Genomic DNA, 22,491 nt, shown 5'->3' with positions numbered 1-22,491 from the left:
GAAGGAAGGAAGGAAGGAAGGAAGGAAGGAAGGAAGGAAGGAAGGAAGGAAGGAAGGAAGGAAGGAAGGAAGGAAGGAAGGAAGGAAGGAAAAGTCCCGGTCCTTGGGGGAATTTCGTCCCATTTAAGTAGTCTTAGTGCTGGAAAAATTGATTAGTATTTCTTTTATCAGGATTAATTCGTGGCCTGGCAGAGTCCCTTTAAATGCTAGCAGTAATTCTTCATTGCCCTTGCTGTCTGCCACCTCCAAAATACTCATCAGCAAGTGCAGCTACCTATCAGCTGTTACACAACCATCTGTGCAGCTTTTGATTATGTTTTTTTTTTCTTCCAGATCCAGATCCTTCTGGAAAGAGAGAAAGAGACAAAATGTTACAGTGATGCTACACAACAGGGCGATACATTGTGAGTAGATACAGTATACATGAGACAGTTTAGGGTAATGGCTGCTGACACCTCAGGCAGTCCACAGCCCCCAGGTCTGCAAAATTAGGGTGATAACAATTATTGTGGCATGTGACAAACAAATTCCTAAATCCATGGAGAACTGCTCTTTCTCAATGTGAAATCTGATTTCTGTGGTACTTCATTCAGTTCTGGAGGGGCTGAAGATCAGAATCTGAGACTATTTTGCTTCCATCTTGGTGATTTCAGTATCATCTTGAATTTACCTTGAAGCCTGGAAATGTGTAATAAAAATCCAGATTGGAATGAATTTTATGGATCACACCGATCTGTAATTGCCCTCTCTTTTTCTGTTTAAAAATAGAAAGAAAACGTTACTTGTATTGTTGGGTAAAACTCATTTCAAACACCCTGATTACTTCTGTCTATTTTTCTGCTAGAAGTTTATCTCATCAATAAAAAGGATAAAGAATTTTGTAGAAAGTAGATGCAGAGTTTCAATGAGAAAAAGATGCAACCCTGATGTAGGTTTGCAAAGCCAGCTAAAAATAACATAACATTTTTGTGGTCAAATGCATGTTTAGCTAATTAGATCATTTGATTCACAGAATATTAGTTTGAATAAATACAGGGCTCCAGAGCTCTCTGGAGCTCATTCCCTTTTGTCCTCAGGGAAGTACCCACACGGTGTAATCCTAGTGAAGACAGCAGCTTTGCCTGGGTCCCTGGGGCATGGTGCTCATCCCTCAGCACACTTGAGTGCATGAAGCCCCTCACTGGCTGCCATCCTGAGAATCTGCTAATTCAATTTCTCAGCGACTTCCAGCATTCTCTCTGATCCTGTAAGTCCTGAGAGTGCAGGGAGTTAATGTGTTCTCTGCAAGAGGTGATTATTGTATTAATTAGTCACGCTCCAGAGCTTTATATGGATAAGACTGAAGCATTTAAAAGTCAAAAGTTACAATGCCACTTCCTAGAATTATGTCTAAGTGACCCCACAAAAAAAATCTTCACTGGGATTGCTCAGGAAAAGCAATTCTCCCTCTGGCCACAGGGAGCCACACGGCCACCGCTGTGAGCCCAGGAAAGAAAGCAAGGGAGAAGGCAAAATCTGTCGAGTCTGTAAAGTCCCTGCCAGAGGAGTTTGCAACAGGGGTTGTTCTCTCCTTGAGATTACCCCACCAGTTACACCTGCTTTCTCACCAGCACCTGCTGGGACCTTGCACTGTTGTTAACCTGGCACACAGAATGCATGGATAGCAAAATACTTGCACACAAACAGAGTAATTGGCGCAGACTGTTGTTGTAACTTTTAAGTTCATTTTTGACTGCAATTTTAAGGTCACTTTGCAAGATGGAGAACGACCACTAATGTGTGAAGCCCTAAGTAACAGCAGCAGTTGCTTGACCCCAGAGAATAATCCAGATTTTGTGTGATCACCCCAAGTATACGACTCTTAAACATCTAATTCTCTCTGTACCAGTAGCATTCTCACCAGTAACATCACAGATCAGAAGGCCTGGTCATTATTTCACACTCCATACATCTAGAATAGTTCTGGAATTAATGTACAGTTCTGGTAGCACTCAGCTTCATTGTGCTTCCAAGACAAGAGCGTGACATTCAGCTCCCTCAGCACCCTCAGCTTCTTTTTCAAGATGTCTACCTGGCTCTCAGAGACAGACTTGCACTGCATCTTCGCAGTGTCTTCCTCAATGTGTTTCCACAAAATTTCAATTTGGTAAGCCTGGAGATTCAAGAAAAGTTGCTGTAGATCTTTTCTTGTGAGGGAAGGAAAAAACCTTAAATGACAACTCAACAGAAAAGCATCCACGGAATTGTTCAGGTCCACTGAGGGATCAGTTTCCCTTGTTTTCAGCCTGTCCTTATCTTTTCCTTTCTCTAGACACAGTACATGCACTACAAAGGTAGAAACAAACTTCTTTGAGGATTTAAATTCTAACTAGGCATCTAAATAGATAATATTTAATTTATTCAGGTCCTTAACACTCATTGTCATGCAATCTCAGTTCCCAGAGTGTGTAAACATGCGGAGATATTGCCTAAGAGTTCAAATATTGAGATAGTTGGTTTGGACTGGAAGGTCTGCTGCACTGATTCTCACTGTGCCAGATCAGAGGAGGAGTACTGATAATGCCATGGACCTGCCCAGTGTCACATGCCAAGTTAATTGTTGATCCAGAAACTGAGCCTGCTAATGCTGAATATCAGTGGTTTTCCATCTAGTGTTCTTTGCTGCTCTCAAGGCAGAAGTCTAGCTGCTTGGAGGTGCAGATTTGACCTGTAAAATCAAATTACATTGTCTTAGTCCAAACATAGCCTCAATTCCAAATATCCCCAGCTTTGTCTGAAAGCTGATACTTCCTAAATAAAGAGTTCCCTCTGTTTCATATATCTAGTGAGGATAAAATGTACCCTCCTTGGACTCTTCCTTGGAGGACTTTAGAAATGCTCTCTGACCAAATGACATTTGACATTTCCTTTGCCACTTTGCAAGGCTCCTTGGAGGGCTGAGCTACTCTTATTTCTGCCATGGAGGCAAAGCCACCATTTCACTGCCTTCAAGCTAAACAGTGTATGATGGGCAACAATTCAGAATTAATTTGACAGTAATGGAGTTGACAACTATTACTGTGAGGTATTTCTGCTATGAACATTGTCATCCTGTCCTCATTTCACACATACCCCACATCCCCCCCCACCAAGTTTTGGAATCTCTGAGCAGCAGACAACCCTAATGCATTCACATATACCCAGGCACACCAGCAACTTTGGACTTGGCTTCTTTGGATACAGCAGATGTAGCTTGGAGGTACAAAACAGCCCCATCAGCAAGGGGCTTTAAAGTACAGAACACACACAGGTCCATGGGAAGGGGCAATTCCTTCTAAACAGGAGTCAGGCCTAGAATCATAAACTAATTTTGGTTGGAATGAATTTTTGGAGCTCCTGTGGTCCAACACCTTGCTAAAATCATAGAATATCTTAGGCAAAAATGCTTCTTTCTGTCTCTCTTTCTAATTAAAATGCCCAAAAATAACTGGCAGTGGAAGGATGCATTCTGGGTACATGACTAGAAAAAACAGTGCAGGTTTAATTTAAAGTATGTGCAATTCCTTTCTTTCTAACACAGGTATCCATGCAGAATGAATAGCACTGAGGCCAATATAATTATAAAACCAGACACAACTGGCTGCAGTCACTACACAGTATCAGAGTGGTTCCTCTCCCTATCTGCAATGATTTGATGTATTAACACCCACATTGTAATTTGGGCCTTGCAACTCTGAGAATGAAGGCAAAATCCTGAAATAATGAATGGCATAGGGCGACAAAAACTGAGCAGCAGTCTCTTTGTACTGCACTCAAAAGCACTTCACTTCCCTTGGACTTCTCTTTCGATTTCTCAAATGAAATGTGATTCCAACGTGCCTTGTGGGAGCTTGGCTCCTGCCATGCCGGATATCCCTGCTCAGCAGAGGGCTGCATTGCCCCCAGGCTGCAGCACTTACCACAGGAAGCATGGCACAGAGCTGCCCCAGGCTCACTGCCAGTGACTCGGACACGGCCTCTCCTTGATCCCAACCTGCTGGACGTAATGAGTTTGTGCCCCGCTTGTGGAGAGCCAGGCTAAAGACACATGCTGGTCACTGAAGAAACCCACACATGGCAAAAATGCCAAGATGTGTGAGGACAGGCATTGAAAGCAAGGACAGGTTCCTATGCAGCTGATGAAAGAAATTTCCTTAACTTTTAATGTCTCAGCAGCTAAATTTGTAAAATCAGTACTTAGTGTTCTGCTAAGGTATTAACACAAAGTCTCAGCTCCATTCAAGTCAATAGGAGCCTCTTTTCTGACTTCACTCTGAATAGCTGGTGTAGGTTTATTTTAGTAACTAGCCCTGTACCACAGCAACTATCATAAGAAGATATCATGTATAACAATCAGTTTTGTGATTTTTATCAGTATGATACTTGGAAAACTTCAGGAAACAAGATGATTCCAGGAGAGTTCTGTAAATGTAATTTCTACAAGAATAACAACACCGCCTACTTGGTCTAATCTAATAATGTTTGCCAGTTCCAGGTAGCAAATATCTCAGTAGACTCAAACAGAGCACAGTCAAGTAAGTCCTTCCTTTGCTTTAAACACAGACAACAGGAACATCAGTTATCCCACATGCTGCTGATAAAAATGAGGTGGTTTGTTTTTGCTGAAACCCTCCCTGCTGGTTTCCTGTGTTGCCATGGGCAAGGCAGGCACAGGGGCTGTGTGTCACTTCTGCTTCTCTGGAATGAAATGAGCTCTGCTACCAACTTCTCAGGAGACAGGTAATGATCAAGATTTTGATCTTTTGATAAGCTGCAGCATAGAAGAGCAAGATGCTTTCATTATTAATATTCTCATACGTTTATCCTGTAGTAATTTATTGCACAAACCAAGAATTATTCCTCAAAGAAGTGTAGAAGATAAATCCTCTCAAGCTGTTCTATGAGTGAGAGAACCAGGGAATGCTGGATTCCTGCAGATTTGAGTTGTCTCCTGAACTCTGCTTCCTCCTCCCTTAATAGCAGCTCTGCTGCATGTTCCCTGCAACACCCACTGGGTATGGAGAGCACACGCTGCAGTCACCACAGCCATCACAGACTGGCCAGCTGACCAGGTTAAATAAAATGCCTGTATTCTGCCCACTTTTTCCTCACTTGGGGGTTGTTAAGCTGGAGAGTCTGCCCTCTGTGTAGCTATTATTTTTTTTCAGTAAAAAGCCCTCTTAGGATCACACTTGTAGGATTTAAAAGAAGCCAAGGATGGCCAGTATGTCTGAAATCTGTGAGGCAGAGTAACAACAGATTAATCAACCATGAAAATCTTCTCCTTTTAGGAAACTGAGGGTGTTTCTCCCACCCCTCATGTGTGGGATGGAAATGCAATATCAATACTCCCAGACAACCCTGTTTTATGGCAATAAAGTGCAATACAATCAGCTGAGGGCATTTTCATATTTTAAAGATAATTTCCATGTGTTGTCATGATAGGGTTAAATACTTTTTCATGCTCTAGATAAGCATTTAACAATCTTGTATCTCAATATAATCATAGATTTTCAAACATCTTGGTTGGGGGATAATTCTTATAGCATATTTTATTGAAAACTGCTAGTGTGATGGAGTGAATAGAGACTGTAATTTTGTCTAAAATTTCAGAAGGGAAAATGTCACATATGGATAGTTTATTATAGACATTTCTAATGCCTTGAAAATATAAAGTATTGAGCCTGATTCTAAAGCTGTCCATTTTACAATGGAATTCAACTTTTTGGCCTTAAGATTCCTTAAGTCACAGGCTGAAGAAAGATGTGTAGGTAATAGGAGAAGCAGCAGCCTGTTCTTTGGCCTGGCTAACTGCAGACAGTCCAAATAGTTATTTTAATACATCTTACTCTGTTAGGAGTATTACAGTATCATTTATTTGTGCTTACAGCACTAGCACTAGCAAGGTCATTGGTAAGCTCAGTTTTTTATTTGAGTGTGGTTTTACCTAAGCTAACAGGAGCACCCAGGAAAGTTCACAGCTGTAAGGACACCAACTATATTGCAACTACATGGACATGACTCAACCAAGATTGGATGAGGAGACTTTTCTTATTCTGTCCAGAAAATACAGTTCTTTTCCCAAAAGGCCTTCCCTAATGTCTTTAATGGAAAAACATACTACATAATTATGTGACTCCTAATTAACAAGAGCTGGCTCTGAATTCTTGTTTAAGATATGCTGGCCTGCACAGTTCTAAACTGACAGCTTTAACTCAGTATCTTCAGTAAGGGTGTGACCGTGTGCTCTGTGCTTCTCAGTGGTTCAGATCACTGACTTTGCACAGCCCCTGTGATACCCATCAATCCTGTCTCCTGGTGGCTCACACAGACAGCTTAGTCAGCTCCATGAAAGGTTTCATTTTTTAAATCAAAAATTCAGATGAAGATTGCTGCTGTCTGTGATTCAACTGCCTGTGAAAAATAGCAATGTCCTCTAATATTCATTGTTTGAATAGTGCTGGTGTACTGGAATAATAATCAAAGTAAAATCAATTGTAATTTTGGCTGCAAATAAGGTCTCTGTGATTAGATGATCTGAGGACACAGTTTGTGGTTGCATGAGACATCCAGAAGAAAAGAGGAAGCTTAGAAGACATACCACAAGGTGCAGGACCCCAATTTAAACCTCATTTGAAAGGGAGTTGTTAGTCCTGTGTTTCTGAGGTGAAAGTCATGTTGGTCACATCCAGTGGGAAATGCTGACCCATTACCTAACCTCTGTAGTTTCACTTTAGACAGAATCACAGAATCTGGTGTCTCTTTGATCCCACCACAAGCTAATTTGGCATATTGTGCTGGCAGAAAATAGCTAGCTTTGGTTTGGGTGGGCCTAAAGTTTGTGTCAGTGCTATTCAGTGCAGAACACAAAACCACAGGGAGGCAAAGTGACTTGGCAGGCCAGAGGGGAATGCCTTCCAATGCTTTTCCAAGGCCAGTCCAGTAGAGAGACCACAAGGCTTCATGTGTTGCTTAAAATACTGAAATGGCCTCCAACATTTCAGTGTCAAAATCAATAGCATTCTGATGAATTGGGACATTAATTTTCTTCCCCCTCCCCCCTTCCCATATTTTTAATCTCTTTCTCTCTGCTGGTATACTAAATTTGTTTTGAGGTTTCCGACAAATTTGGAACATTTTAGCTTTTCATTTTAATTAGTAGACACAAGAGGACCTGACCCTTTTTATAATAACTGGGAGGGTTGAATAATCAAAGCCTGAGTAGTCAAGGTCAAAATGTGTTTCTTACTGTACATTTTAGAGTTCTCTAATACCAACTCTATACACCACAGATGTTAATCTATAAAATCTTCAGAACCCAAATATTTGGGTTCTTTCTGTGAACAAATTAAACAAGACACAGTTTTTAAAATGAAAATTATTAATGTCACAGTTGCCTAACATTGCATGTAGTAGCAGTGCATCTGTCTGTGTTTAGGTCTGTTCCCATCAGCAATAATACTTAGGATAAAGCTGCTTCTGTCTTTAATACAGGATCTGTAATGTCACAGGAGGTTCAATGTCTGCACCACAAGCACAATTACATAATGATGCATCACCCACAGCATCTATTGCTGTGCATTTGTCAACAAGGACGAGAGGCATATGCTTAGAGGGATCAATGTTCCTCTTAACACATTGCATCAGAGGGATGAGCAGACACCCCCATGGAAATGGATCCCAGGAGCAGGTAGCCTGGGTTTCTTAAGACATTGTTCTCATTCTTCCTGAAAGCAAGAACAAAATCATCTCTGCTTGGTTATGCTAATCTGTATTCAAAGCTTGAAACAATTTGTCAGAACAGGCTATTTCACCATTAAAACAATGCTGAACTCGGGTGCTACTCCTGCAGCAATGGATTTAGGAGAGAAAAGGGAGAAATCGGCCTACACACAGAGCTACACAGCAGCTCCAGTTCATGGCAGTGCTTACAACACTCCAACTGGTGCACTTGGAGACCTAGGAGGAAGCTAACTAAATGTGCTTGCACATGCCTGAGCCAATTAACTAAACCATGGAAAGCCTGTATGTAAGTACACAAGATCTTTTCCAGCCTTAATGATTCTATGATAATTACTTCTACAAAGCTGCTTCCTGTGTCTAACATTCAAAATAACTGCTTCAGCCAAGTAATTCTTCAGCTTTCTGGAAAGAATAACCTAGAAGTAAGGTGCTTATATCAGAAAAGAATAAAAGGCGGGAAGAGATTCTAATTTTAATAAAAATACTGAGTCCCCTAACAAGGAACAGTTCAAAAGAGGGCAGGGTGGGGCATTTAATTGCTGCTAAATGTACCACCAATCCCCATCAGGGTGAATGCTGAGTACTTGTCCCATAAGTTCATCTTCAGTGGTGAGCTCACCAGACCCTCATCCTTAAGTCTGTTTCTTTCCCTGAACTTTCCTCCCCCTCCTCTAGCTCTGGAAACCTCCCGAGCAGTGCTGTGGGATCTAATGAGCACTATTAGCCAGCACTCCGCTGCCTTGGTTCTTGGCCTGGTGTGTTCACACAGACTGAAATCAAAGCCTGGCCAAACCAATAAGCCACACTCTGGATGGAACATCTGAATGCAGAACAACCACCTACACTTTCTAATGTAGTGGTCACCACTGGCAGAGAAACTGAGAGGTGTAGGAGGCAAGCTCTGCATCTGCCACAAATAAATCAGGAAATGACCATGACTTAAGACCCCCAGTGCTCCCATCCTTTGGGAAGACTGGGAGAGCCAGTACTGCAGACAGGAGAGACACTGCTATGTGGAGGTAGCTCCAGAGGCTTCTTTTCATGGACTGCATGCAGCACTGGGAGCTGACTGCAGGTTGTGTTTTGAACAGTAGCCAGCAGTGTTGATGTGACTGGGTTTGAGAGATTGTGCTTGAGCAGTTCTCTTCCACAGGGTATCTCACCTCAGTGAGGCAATCATCTGGTCCAGCTGCAGCCTCAGGCATTTACTTAGTAATTCACTCCCTCCAATAAAAAGATAAAAATTCATGTTTTATAAAGCTGGAAGAAAAGACTTTCTAGTGCAGTGCAAAAATGTAGTGCATCCCTCTCATCTTGTCTACTTATCATTATAAATGCCACTTCTCTTTTTGATTTTGACACATATGCACTTACTGCCTTTTCTTTCCACTTTTGTCTAAATGTTAAAGAAAATTTCAACTTTTAAATATCATTCTAAGTCTTTCTTGTAGGTCTGTGACTCAGCTGAATAGAAGCACCTTCCAGCCTCTTTATTTTCTGTGTTTTAGGGTGCAGTCCTGAGAGATAAATAAGTGAGCTTTCTCATCATTTGAGGCTTAAGTGTAAGCCATTACTCAGCTAAAAATCCAGGTGGAATGTTGTCAGCAGAGTTCTTACCCAGCTCTGGGACAACAGGTGAGCAGGAAGAAAGTAAGGCTGAGAAGAGAGCAGCATCTCACTGGCTATTTAGCTGAAACATTTATTGTAAAATATCTCAGTCACTGCTTGAGCAGAAGCTCATGATTCCACAGATCTTGGCCTGAGAAATTCCTATTTGGGCCAGCACAGCCCAGCAAGTGGTACCAATGCTAAGCCCAGGCCTTCCTAGTTAATCTCTTTGGTAGTCAGTTTATCAAACACCTGATACCTACCAGGGATCAGGGGGATGCAACATGATTAGTAATCTGCTGCATCACCAGAGAAAACTGAGGACAGCAACCAGTTTGGCAGATCTTATATAACAACAAGTTGGGTCCAAAAATCTCAGCACAGATGTAATAATCCTCTTATTTATATATCTCCTTTTGGAGGGGATGAAGGACTCTTAACATTTCAGTACTGGAAACTTCCACTAATGCAAGTGATGCAAGTTGGAAGAAAGAGAGTGTCCTGAAGGACTGAAGAAGCTGAGCCTCTGCAGGACAGGTAACACTGTCAGGCTGCACTACCAGACAAAAAGGCACTGAGCAATCCAGGTGCACTGGTGCCTATGGGATGTTCTTTGGGAAATGTTCTCCAGCCTTCAAGTGGTAGTTAGATAGTAACAGCACATTTCTCTCTAGCTGTGGCAGATAATTTCTGGAAAGGACTTTGCGTTTGGGATGTGTTCAGCAGAGATTTATCATCTTAAGGAAACTGGACTTTTCCCAAGGTCAAGACAGGATGGCCTGTGCAATTGTTTGTGGCAAATCCTTAAACTGCAAAGAACAAAAAAGTGAGCAGCCCAAAGCCTTGTACAAGCTGAAACATTCATTTTATCCTTTACATTAAACTTTAGTTTCTCTAGGTGTTCTTAAACTTGGTTTCAACCTAAAACAGGATCCTGGGCATGAAGTAGCAATCCAAAAGTTAAATCACCTAGTGATTTTTAGTACCATGGGAATTTACTCAACTAAGAGCAGCACAGCACAGTTTAAATCAGACACCCAAGTTAAGTTTTTCTGACATTAATGTTAAATTCTGATATGGGAAAAATCCTGTTCTATGTCCTATCTGAAAAATTCTAAATTATCAACTGTTAATACAAATTCCAACAGGATACCGTGACTCACCCTACCTTCCCAATTAATCACCAGAAAATATTGTGTCCACAGCAATGTTTGTATTTCAAATTGTTCAAATAGCTCATGTAGGATAGTGGGGTGCACTTCATTATCTCTTCAACTCTCTGGAAAATGTGCTGGAATACAGAGACCTACCAGAGTGTGCCAGTTTGTTGAATTACATATCCAGGGAGATGGTACACTCATGAGATCTGGTCATTATAGAAATACATGTGGCTTTGATCAGGTGGAGATAAATGCAGTGGCAAAAAGCATGAAAAGTTTTACTATGGTTTGGAAGGACAGGAGAAAGAGTCACACTTTAGTTTTCTGAACCCAATCCTGGGCACTTTCAAGGGCAGGTGTAAAGGTGACAAAGTGCAAATGCACTTAAGTGCCTACCCACTTAACCTGAGTGGGTTGCAGATTCCAGGCTAGGCTGCATTTAGAGAGAGCCCAGTGGGAGAAACAAGCTGGCTTTCTATCCCCATCCTTTTCTGATTCTGATTTAATGATCCTTTAAATGTCCTGTGTCCTCTTTCCCATCTCCCAAGATGTAGAAAGTTGTTTTGACTTTCCCACTGATTTGGTTTTGTTTGCTTCCAGCTTTGCAGCAATGCAGATGTGTTCCTGGTAAAAGGAGACCCCACCTTTGATGTTTAACTACCAGCAGCCAGTGCACAAGGCAGGAAAGAGAGTAAGCAAATCCCAGTGCAGAGACTTTGCATACAGAGAACATGTATTTTACATATGCATCTAAGTCAACTCCTACTCCTTATGGAAACCTCGTCCCAAGAGCTCCTTTTGCTGTTATTTTTTTCCCGTTTTAACAGTTTTAGCCTTCTTAGCCTTCAATAGCACATGATGCAGCAATTAGAAGAAATAAGTATGATTAACCACTAGCAAAATGTATTTTCTCTTCCCCCTGACTTGCAAACACCAAGGTGATAAAAAAACAACTGACAAGTTTTGTTCTGAGGTGGGTGCTATGCTTGTACTTCACCTTGTCAGTGTAACACATACTTTTGGTACCAAGTAAGGGTTATTGCCCTGACCTGGAGACTTCCATGCAGTGCTCTAAGTAAGGAATGTTTTGTTCCTGCAGTTTTGATAATTTAGCTGCAGCTCTGGCCTGTCCTACTATGCAGCTTATTCCTGATTCATCTTCTGAGCTTACAAAATACCAGATAAAAATAGATTATTGTTCTATCTAAATTCCCATAATCCTTGTGCTCATTAAAAATAAAGTCATGTAACTGTTCTTAGTCAGGATTGCACTAATTAGTACAACTGGCACTTCTGACCTTGTGATTTCTACCCTTAATACAGCCAGGTTGGCTGTGCTGCCTGCATTAACATACCCAGGATATATAATAGCTCCTTACACAACAAAGTGCTGCAGAGAGAAATGCAAACCAGAAAATAAAGATCAGGAGCCTGTATGGAGTTTCTCCACATCCTTATCCTTTGGCTTCATTGAATATTTTTGTATTTATTTCCATATAACAAATTAGAAATTCACAAATAAAAATCAGCGGCCAACTTTTCATAGATCCTTTAGGAGACAGGGCAGCTCCCCAAAGTGCTCTTGATCAGTGGCTCTGGTTCAGGTTAGCAGTTTGTTGGTTTCTGTAACAGCTCCTGGGATCTCAAAAATTTTGGGGAGATGGCAGCACATTCTTATTAAACTTGACCTCATTTGACTGGGTTTTTTTTATTTTTAAAAGAAAGACAGATTAATATGAAGGAAGCAACTTCCCTGTTCTCACTTCACCTTACGGAACAGCTTTTTCTTTTTAGCCTTCACTATGCAATAAAATTAAATGTGGGTATTTTTTTGTGGGAAATTAAAAACTGTTGGCAGAAAAGTGTTGTTCTGCAGCTGCTGATTTAGGTATTGTTTGATTTATATGTGTCACTGGAGTCAGGAAATTACTAATCCATTAATCAGTCTAATCCTTTCACCATCAAGCTATATGGATAAGTATTTAAATAAATTATACTGATAGGACAATCAATTCTCTGAATGTTGTAATAAAAAGCAGAAGGAACTTAACTATGCAGGTGATGGATCTACCACAATGAGAACAGGAATTTAAATAGTTCAGAGAAATACTCAGTCGTGGTAGACTGACAGGGGATATAAAAGCAGGAAAGGTAGAGAGGAAAAAACTCCATCAGAGTTTGGTTTTTTTCTTTTAAATCTCTCATAACACAAGAGGAAAGGAAGAATCAATGCAAACCCAGAAGATTTATAAAGAATGAAACTTTTTCTGAAAAAAGTGCACTTCTGACAGAGTTTCCAAGTGGCCTGCAGGACTCATTAACCTTCCCAAGCTCAGAAATCATCAGGTCAACAAAATAAAACCAGAAACTAAACCAACAAACCCTGACAGCGGGGAGGTAAACTGAAAGTAAACCAAAACAGGGATGTAAATTTCAGTGGGCCAGGACATAAACCAACTTCTAGTGGAAGGATTAGGAAGAAAATTCCTATATATAGCAAGGTTATTTGGTGCTTGTCCACTCCAGGGATCCTTACAATTTTCTCTGAGGCACTTGTCCTGACTATTCTGGTGTGAGGATAATGGCTCAGACATATCTGGGGCCTGATTCTCTATGCAGCTCTCTATGCTTTCTATGCATCTGTGCTTATATAAGAAAGGAAGATATTTTAAGTTACTCCAGAGATGCAAATGATTAATCTGAAAAATTAGCATTGTATTTATTGCTATTTCTTGCAGAATTGGGGGTTGTAAGCCTGGAGCAGAAAGCAGAAATGTTGCATTGAGAAGGTAAAAGCATAAAAAAAGAATTTGCCATCTAGCTGCTAATAAAATTCAAAGCTTCACAGATGTTTGGGCCAAAGCCCATGAATTATTTATTCTTGTTACCTGCATAATGTAGGTCACAACCTCTCTCTGTAATTAGGCTAAACAGTACCTACTTCTATTTCAGCTCTGTAATAAAACATTTAAGGCAACAGTTCTGATTTCAGGACTTGAAGGATGGAGAACTGAAAACATGCCCAAGCTGGGGCTTTCCCTCCCTTCCTCATCCTGAGCTCAGCTCATTATATTCTGCATGGAACTGCTGCCTCCTCAACCTTTTTTTTTTCCAGCCTGGAGTCCATGACTGACAGCACCTGCTGAGTACTTGTACATAGTAAAGTGGTATTTTACTTAACCCTTGGATAAGCTAAGCAGACAAGACTTCCTTCTTTCTCTAAGATTTTGCAGATTAACTTTGTAGCTTTAATTGTCTCTGCCTGGGGTCTTTTAGGGGTTGTGTTGGTACAGCTTCACTTCATGTGTGTAAGGCTTATTCAAAGATTAATGCTAAAAATCAATCTTGACCTAGATCCTTCTCTCAGCAAGCAGAGAGACTTGGGTAAGGGCCTCACAGGAGCAGGTGTTAGAGGCAACCTTTGGTGACTGTTCTCACCTACAGGTGCTTCTGCCCACTTAGCAAATCCTTAGCTGCCTGTTCTGACCTTTAGGGATCAGCTCTGGTACAAACATGGAATATCAAACTGCATCTTGTGAGTATTTTCCATGGGGAATGGCTGGAGTAAGAAAACCCATCAGTTGCTGCCTTAAGTGACAGTGGAATCAACACTTAATATTGGAATACACAGAAGTGGGGGAAAAATTTTTTGACAGAAATTAATCTAGTGCCACCTAAGCAACATTGCTTCAGCAAATATTACTGCAGGCCTGTGGGCAATTAACAGAGCTTAGATTTAAGACTCTACTAAATGTTAAATATTATTCACAACTGTTTTTGTCATCAGCTTTGGATAAGGAATCTCCTGAAAAAGCAACCCCACCCACCTTATAGGATACAAGGTTCAGCCCTGAAGGCTCTTAAAATTGCTTGTCCACAAGGTCCTGTAAATTGTTTGGCCATGGTGTAACAGAGCAGAGCATTGCACATAAAATGTTCCACTGCTTTTGCCAGCTGCAAGAGAGTATTTTGTCAGAGCAGTGGCAAAAAACAAAACAAAATCCAACCAAACTCAAAACCAAAAAGCAAACCAAACCATCAGTTCTGTTCTAACAGGTTCTAAGTTTGGCATTTTCATTGCAGGAAAATGACTGTCTCATCCAGCAAAGGGAGCTTTTTCTCATCTCTTTTTGTCAGGCATCTTTCTGACATCTTGTGCACGTCAACACAGAAGGTGCAGCACAGCCCCTATCTAACAGCTCTGGGTTTCTCCCCTTTAAATCCTTGCTGATGAGGAAGACCCAGTGTGTCTGCCTAAGAGAAATGCAGAGAGAAGGGAACACAAGAACAGTATCAGAAGCATCTTCAGTGTTGCCAAAAGCACAGGAGTAGAAAACCCAACAGCTTCACTTTGGGGGAAAACACTGACAGGCTCTTCTTTTCTGTCTTGCCTTGCCACTTTGAGTCAATATTCAATATATGGTCTCGCTAATGTTGCAGAGGGAAATCCTACTACCCTCTGCTCCTATTTGGTCTATCTGCTCAAAGGGTCAAATCTTCCCTTTTATTTACTTCTATGTATTTACAGCAGAAATGCCACTGCAGCCCTCAGTTGCCAGAATTTCTCAACTCTTGTGTTTTCTGGTATTCTCTTCCTGGAAGACATCTGTTCCTAGTGGCTAGATGACCTTCCTTTTTTCAGCATCAAACATAAACTGCATTAAGTGACTCGGACCATTCAGCAACTTGTCCTCCTTAATAACAATCAGCAATAAAAAGTGCTTTATTTAATATAATTTATGAAAATATTGTACACAGTTGAACAGATCTGCAGAATTATACTAGCTAACTGCAAATGAAAAAAATCTCATCTTCAAAAGTAATTCAGTATAAATTGACCTTTTAGTTTTTCTCCTTCAGTTTCTCAAGTGAGATTATAAAACACCAACTCTATTGTGGCAGATAATAATGAGCCACGTTTGCCATCTGATTTAGTCTTGTAGTTCTGTTGAGCAAGACCAGTGTTGCTTTTTCCCAAAGCCACACAGAAGAGCTGTACTGAGGTTACCTTATTATTTACTCTTTGTATAGACCCAGAGTTTGATCTTATTGATCCCTTTCACAACACCCACTTTTTTGGAACTTCCAGTTTCCCAAGACATGCTACCTTTAATCCAGTAAATATCTGTTCTTAGCAGCCTTTAATACTTACACAATAACACCATTTAAAACAAACTTGATGACTTATTTTTAAGCAAAAATATTGGCAGCCTTTTTATTCAGCTGCACCAGATCCCAGCACTAGCTGCTCTGAAACTCCTGATGCATCACTTCTCCAAGCCCATGGAGAAGTCTTAGCCAAACCTGGTACAAAACCAAATTGACATTAGAAAGGACAATAGACCCAAGAGACTTCTTCCTTATTCCACAGAGAGCCCAAGGACATATGGAGAGTTTAAGTTAACAGATTCTAGCTATAGAAGGTACTGACCAGAAAACCTCCTTTTTTCTCCCCCAGGAGACACCTTTTCTTTGCCTTTGAGATCAAAGTAACTGCAGCATGTAACACCTGACCACCTCGGGCCTGGTCTTTTACCTGTAGCCTTTCATTATTTTTCACAAGATGATTTTTTTTTTTTTTGTTAAATCAAGACAAAAATGTGCTTTTTTGTAAACCAGAGTAAGCACTCATGACATTTACACACATTTTTTATTTGCTGTTTCTGCTGAAATTAGTGATCTTTAAAAATGAAGAACATCCTTTCAGAAAAGCTGACAGTTACGAGAACAGCAAAATGACAATAGAGTCCTGAGAGATAAAAATTTATTTATCTGATCAGCATGTCATGATATGGTCACAACTCATACAGCTGACATTCTTATAGCCAAGAGGGATGTTTTTTCTTTTTAAAAATACATTTTTCTTTCCAGCAGGAAGGATTTTTTAAAAACAAACATTTCATACTAGGCAGGAATTAAAAACAATGGCTTTTTCAATATGACAACACGGCTGGTAAGCACTGGATACCCCACACCAGTGTCTTAATATTCAGATTTCAAGTTTTCCCTCCCACTCCCCAGTTCCCCCCACCCCACACAGAAAAACACCACACAAAAAAACCAAGACAAAACCCAGATGGGAAACAAAGAGGTAGACATCACTACAACTACGGCGCTGTTTTGGAAATTGTGCGAGATGTCTCACGGTGCTCCAAGGAGTTCCTTTTCCCTTCATTAGACATTGCAGAACTGGGCCCCAGCAGTGAACTCCAGAGGTGACAGGAGCCAGGAGGTGCCAGGGCTGCAGACAGGTGGGGCTGTCCCACCTGGCATTGCTCTGCCCAGCTGGAGTTGCTTAAAATCAGATCCCTCTTTAAAACTATGGATCTCACAATGACAACCTCCTTTCCCCAACAAGGCTGGAGTCACATCCTTCTAGGAGGCAAACCAGGCTCAAGGGGGCTCAGGTTCTGCTCTTGGCACGCCCTCAGCTCTCAGAAACTTTCAGAAGACTCATTGCTACAGTGACTTGCAGAGGAACTCTGCAGCTGGGCACTGGCACAGCTTCCTAGTGGGTGCTGCAGTGAGGGCTGCAGAAGCTGCTGCCCCCTCTCTCCCCTACTGCTCCACTCCTCCTCTTGCCACCTCTGGCACTGAAACATTTGTGTCTGTATCCTTCCTAATAAGCAATGTTATCTGTCACAAATTAACACTGCAGCTGTACAGTGAACCAAAGAGTTATTTTACTATTTGTTGTGTTTACGGTAAGCACAGTAAAGGTTGTGTATCCATTAGTTATAAGCACAATAAATACAATCATCAAAGAAAATCTTCTCATCTATTAAGGATCAGAAGCATATGAAATAGTCTTGAAAAAAAAATCAACTCTATTTTTGCCACAGCAAAAAAAAAAAACAAAGAAAACCCCAAAAAACCAAACAAAACCAAACCAAACAAAACCCCCCCTACAACAACAAAACCCCCAAAACCAAAACAAACAAAAAAAACCCCAAAACCCAAACAACAACAAAAACAAAAAACCAAAACCAACCAAACAAAACCCCCAAAACAAACAAAACAAAACAAAACAAAAAAAACCCCAAAAACAACAAAAAAACAACAACAAACCAAAACCAAACAAAAACACCCCCAGCCCAGGGAAAAGAAAGAGAAATGCTGCTTCTGGTATCTGTCTACATTTCTGAAAGACATCTTGGCTGCTGGAAAGATTTTATAAAAAAATATGCAATGAAATAAATTCAGCAAAATAATTCCAAACATCACCAGTCCTTTGCAAAACCACTGACAGTCACTTCAGGTTTCCACATTTTATCACACAAAACAAAAATGCAGGTAATAGTGAAGGGAAGGAGAAAACTGGAGGTGAAGATAACTGCTATAAAAACTGCTATACCCTCTTCATCATACAGTATGAACATCATGGTGGAGTAATTTTAAGTAACTAACTCATTTTAATAGGACAGTTGTTCAGTGAATAATTACTTCATTATCTCATGATAAAATAAAAGGTCTAACTTTAAAATGCATAAAGTCCTTCCAATGACAACTTCTATCACAGCCAGGCAGTCTACAGCTCTTACAGAAAAAGCAGAGCTGCTCAGAAGCATTTCTAATGTATGCAGACATTTTAAACCAGAGTATGGTTTCCATTTTGCTCTTCCCATTTATTTTTAAAAGAAGTGTAAAAACTATCAAGTATGCAATTTTGCAAAATAACCCTTTATTTCATATGGCTCCATTATTTCCAAAAAATACAGAACCCCAGATGTGTAACTGTTTTGTGTGATTGTATCAGATCACCACAAAATCTTCAGCTGACTGTCAAGAGAATGTATCCAAGCCTGGGCTCATGGTTTGGAAATCCCAGTTTTAGGTACCTTTGGTCCCAAAATTTATGTCAAGGCAAAGCGGAGCAGTTGAATCCTGTCACACACAGTGATCGGTATCTGTTATTATCTTGTACAAACAGGTGAGAAAAGTTAACAGCACTTTATGGCAGTGTCACACAAAGAAAAGTTTTATCATCTGCAAGCCAAGTGAACAAGGAACAGTACCACAGTGATCGCTTTATTTTTACTGCAAAGAGATGCACCTTATTTGTGACGCTGGGGGAGGAGGGAGAGGGAAGCTTTTCATTTCCAGGAAATCAAGGTAAACTGAAATTTCACTTTTCAACATCTGGTGATAGCAACTTTAAAATAGGGAAAAAAAAAAAGAAAGAAGAAAAAGAGACACCACTGTTGCAAGATTCAACAGAACCACACGTGGAACCCAAGTGAGACTGAAATGATGGCGCACTCACCCCAGGGCACTGAGGAAACTGCTTGGTGTGGATGGACAGGTGCTCTTCACATCATGGGATTCACAGAGCAGCAAAGCTAAACCATGAGGACTGACAAAACTTCAACTCTAACAACTTCTTTATGAACAATTAAACATAGAAATGTGGAGATGCTTTTTGGGCAACCCTGGCAGAGAACCATCTTTATTCTTATTATTCTTATTATCTGCAATGCACTCAAATTGCTCTGTTCTCACTTCTGTATGCAACAGCTTTCAGTTGGAATTTTTTCTGTGAATTTTTCATTTTTGATAATTTTACCATTATTTTTTCCATTATTTTTCTCCTAATACAAATTCAATGTGATATTAATTTGTGATCAACTGTACAGTTCATTAATGTTTCTATCAAAACACATTTTGAACTCTCCAGAGGAGGCAACCCATGGATGGTGCAGCAAAATGCCCAGAACAGCCAACTGCCAGAAGGTAGAACCAAACTGCAGCAGACAGAAATTTGTGTTTTACAGACTCACCTGCTAAGCTCCAGACAGTCTGGACCAGCATGGTATTTTTAGCACTGAATTTCCTACATATTGTATCCATTTTACATTCTTCCCTTCACAGCAAAACTAATTTTATCCAATTTATTATCTTTCATGAAGCAGCATCTGGGATCATGCTGGGAGGCTCTCTGGTGTTGCTTTCCAACAGTTTCATTCCGGTGTCACCCACAGCAACTTGGCCGTACAGAGCTGCGGTGCCAGGTGCTCTTCACATTTCCCAGTGCAGGCAGGAGGGAAGCCTGGGACATGACACTGTTTCCACACCCTACTGAAACAACAACCAGTGCTTGGAAACAAACCTCTTGTAAGAGTAAGAACTACAGAGGAACAAAGTGAAAATGAACAGGACCAGATCAATCAAACACTTGTCTGAAACATTACTGCGCAGTAATTTCTTGAGGCAGCACGTGAACACTTGCTATTGACTGCAACCCACTGGGAAAATAAAAATACTGCATTTGACAAAACAAGATGCTCTTACATGGAGTTCACAGGGTCTATAAGGAACAATCTCCTAATGTGAGCAACTGCTGTGCATTCTGCTTACATAAACTTCCCTTTTTCCATCAGTCCAGTCTGTCCTAGCTCAAAATAAAATGAGCTGTACTCTGGGCATCTCTGTGGTTCTGATCAAACTACATGGGGGAGGACAGCAAGTGAGTAGTTTGCCACCTGCCTTTTGGAGTTGAAGGAGTCAGTCCCATGGGCAGCAGAATAACCACTTACACATAACAGTGCTGGGCTGCCCCAACACCCCCCTGTCAAATGGCAGATTAAATACATTCATTCCATCAGCTGAACTTTAGCAAGAACAACATGAAACAACAAATACTCCACAGACTCCCTCCCTTTCAAGGCATACCTACCTCTTTTTAATGGTTACACCAGAATTCAGGTGCAGAGATGGTATTTATAAACAGCATCCTGCCTCAAACATGAAGCTATTGGCGACCACTGTACTTTGCCTCCAGCCTCTTGTGGAGTCAGGGAGGGAAAACACACTTCAGGGGACCTTACTGTGGTATCATTTTGCATCCATCCCCACTGAGCAACCACTGCTGCATGGGGAGGGGCAGGGATGGCATATTTGACAAAGTATTTTTCCACAAAGCAAGGGGAAATTGGCACTGCCTCGTGCTTTGGTATGCTCTTTGCCCCCCCCACAGAAAGAGAACACTGGCAAGGTTTTGTATTCTGCACACCACCTCCTGTGATTCATGTAGCAGCAGAGGGAGACAGAAGGGGAATCAATATTGCTAGCTCAGAGCCAAAACCACTGAGGGCTTACTTTGTTCTCAACAAAATTACTCTGTAGAAGGCAGTATGCCAACATCTGAAGTTCTGGCTACCCTGCCTGTATTTAGAGAGATTAGTTTTATTTTAGGAACCGTTCTTGCAAATCTGTGCATAATCACATAAACACAATGCCAACCAGACCTGCCAGAAGTAAGGCTGTACATCACTGACATCCTTTCAAAAGGATCCTGCACTACACATCTGAAAGTGTCCTCTGTTCCCATCTGCCCTTCAGTTCAACCCCTCCTTATTCCAGTAAGATTTTAGCAGTAAGATTTTAGTGGTGAGCTAATTAATACTGCCCTCCATGTAGTTATTCAGAATATTTACCATATTTATTTTTTCAGTAGTATCTTCCTACAGATTTATGATAGCAATTATACCTATTTTTTTCTCTTTACGAAACTAGTTTTTCTTCTATTGCTCCTTAGCAAAACATTAAGATGGTTGGCATTTAATTATTCAAACTCTCCCACAAGTATATTTAGCAGTGTTGCAACCAGCAGGGAGAAAAAGGCCTCTATAAACCACTCCAAGGTCACCTTGGTTGGACTGCAGTATACAAAATACAAAAGTGGCTAAAAATCACCAGCAGCACCAGCAGACCTTCAGAAACAGCTAGAATTGCTCTGCCTTCCAACGTGTGACAAACGAAGTTTCCCTCTGTTCCCTATCTTTCCTTCACTGACTTTTCACCTTTGAAAGTGCATTTTCAAAACTGATGATGAGGGTTTAGCTGCATTCTGAACAAAAAGGGAATTTAACCGAATGACTTTGTATTTTCCAAGTTTCCCTGTAACACGAGACACTGGTAGCACATGGAACTCGGAGAGCTGATGGCAAGACCACAGCAGGGATGGGCTGATTCATCCCATGTGGACAGCTTTTAATCACACTGTGATGCTGCAATGCTTGTTTGAGGACCAGTGCCTCAGAGGACAGACCTGACACCAGATCTTATTTGGGTGTTGGGTTCAGATCGATGTGTCTGCTACAACAACTGCTGACTGCGTAGCCACAAAGACACCTCCACAGCTCTGCTGAGGATTCTGACTCCAGCACAATGGGCTGCAGTAAAGTACACGTTGTGCAAATGAGGAATCTCTACCACACCAATGCTGTACACACTACTGAAGAGACAAGTTGCTGAATTTTCTGAGCTCTAACTACAATGCCAAGAAATACTTGTGGTGACAAAGCTTTCTTGTCACAGACATTCTTCTACGGTGGTTGTACGATTGCACCTTTTGTCCAAATGCTGAATTTGCTTAAGTGTGGGTGAGAGTATACATTTTTAAAAATACAGACAATTCTTAAAATAATACATCATCAGGTCACTATGTTACTGATCTTCACTTTTAGTGGAGTTTAAAATTCCCCCAAAGAGAGGTAAAAGTCCATCCAGTATTTTCCTTTACTCTTGAATATTCACATTTGCACATACAACATGATACTCATTTGCAAGAGCCTGGATTCCCATTGTGTCCTCAGGTCCCATTCCACTTTTAAAATAGGCAATGGTACAAATACTGAAAGAGGCAGTACCACATCCCTCCTGACAAAAATGCAAATGATTGTATGGCAACCAGCCACAGGTTACTGAGGGTCATCTCCCGAGAAATCGCTTTTGTCTGACCCTGGGGTGGTGGAAAAGCTCCTGCAAGAGAAAAGAAAACACATTTAATGCTTTGCCCAGGGATGACAGCCTTAATGCACCACTTTATTGCTTCTCTACTGCTTGTCCCAGCAATGGTGCCCACACAGAATTAACTGGGTACTGCTCTATGCTCTAATGCTGTCAAATTTATGACAGATTTTCCAGAAGCCTTCAAAAAAACAAAAAACCCCATATCAAAACA

General features: G+C 40.9%; 1 protein-coding gene across 3 annotated transcripts in view; it reads right to left on the bottom strand.

Moving 5' to 3' along the window:
- Nucleotides 1-18,190: 18,190 nt before the first annotated feature.
- The window catches only part of LPGAT1 (lysophosphatidylglycerol acyltransferase 1), a 59,419-nt gene continuing 55,118 nt past the window's right edge, over nt 18,191-22,491 (bottom strand). For all 3 annotated transcript variants that reach the window (XM_054514142.1, XM_036381193.2, XM_036381194.2), the window contains one exon: nt 18,191-22,289. In XM_054514142.1, the coding sequence (XP_054370117.1) occupies nt 22,138-22,289 (152 nt within the window). In that variant the 3' untranslated portion in view covers nt 18,191-22,137. The remainder of the gene's footprint in view (nt 22,290-22,491) is intronic.

Source organism: Molothrus ater, chromosome 3, assembly GCF_012460135.2.
Source record: "Molothrus ater isolate BHLD 08-10-18 breed brown headed cowbird chromosome 3, BPBGC_Mater_1.1, whole genome shotgun sequence".
In the NCBI taxonomy this organism is placed as follows: Eukaryota; Metazoa; Chordata; class Aves; order Passeriformes; family Icteridae; genus Molothrus; species Molothrus ater.
Note: the sequence above shows the minus strand (reverse complement) of the source record. Positions and strands in the feature narration are given on the sequence as shown.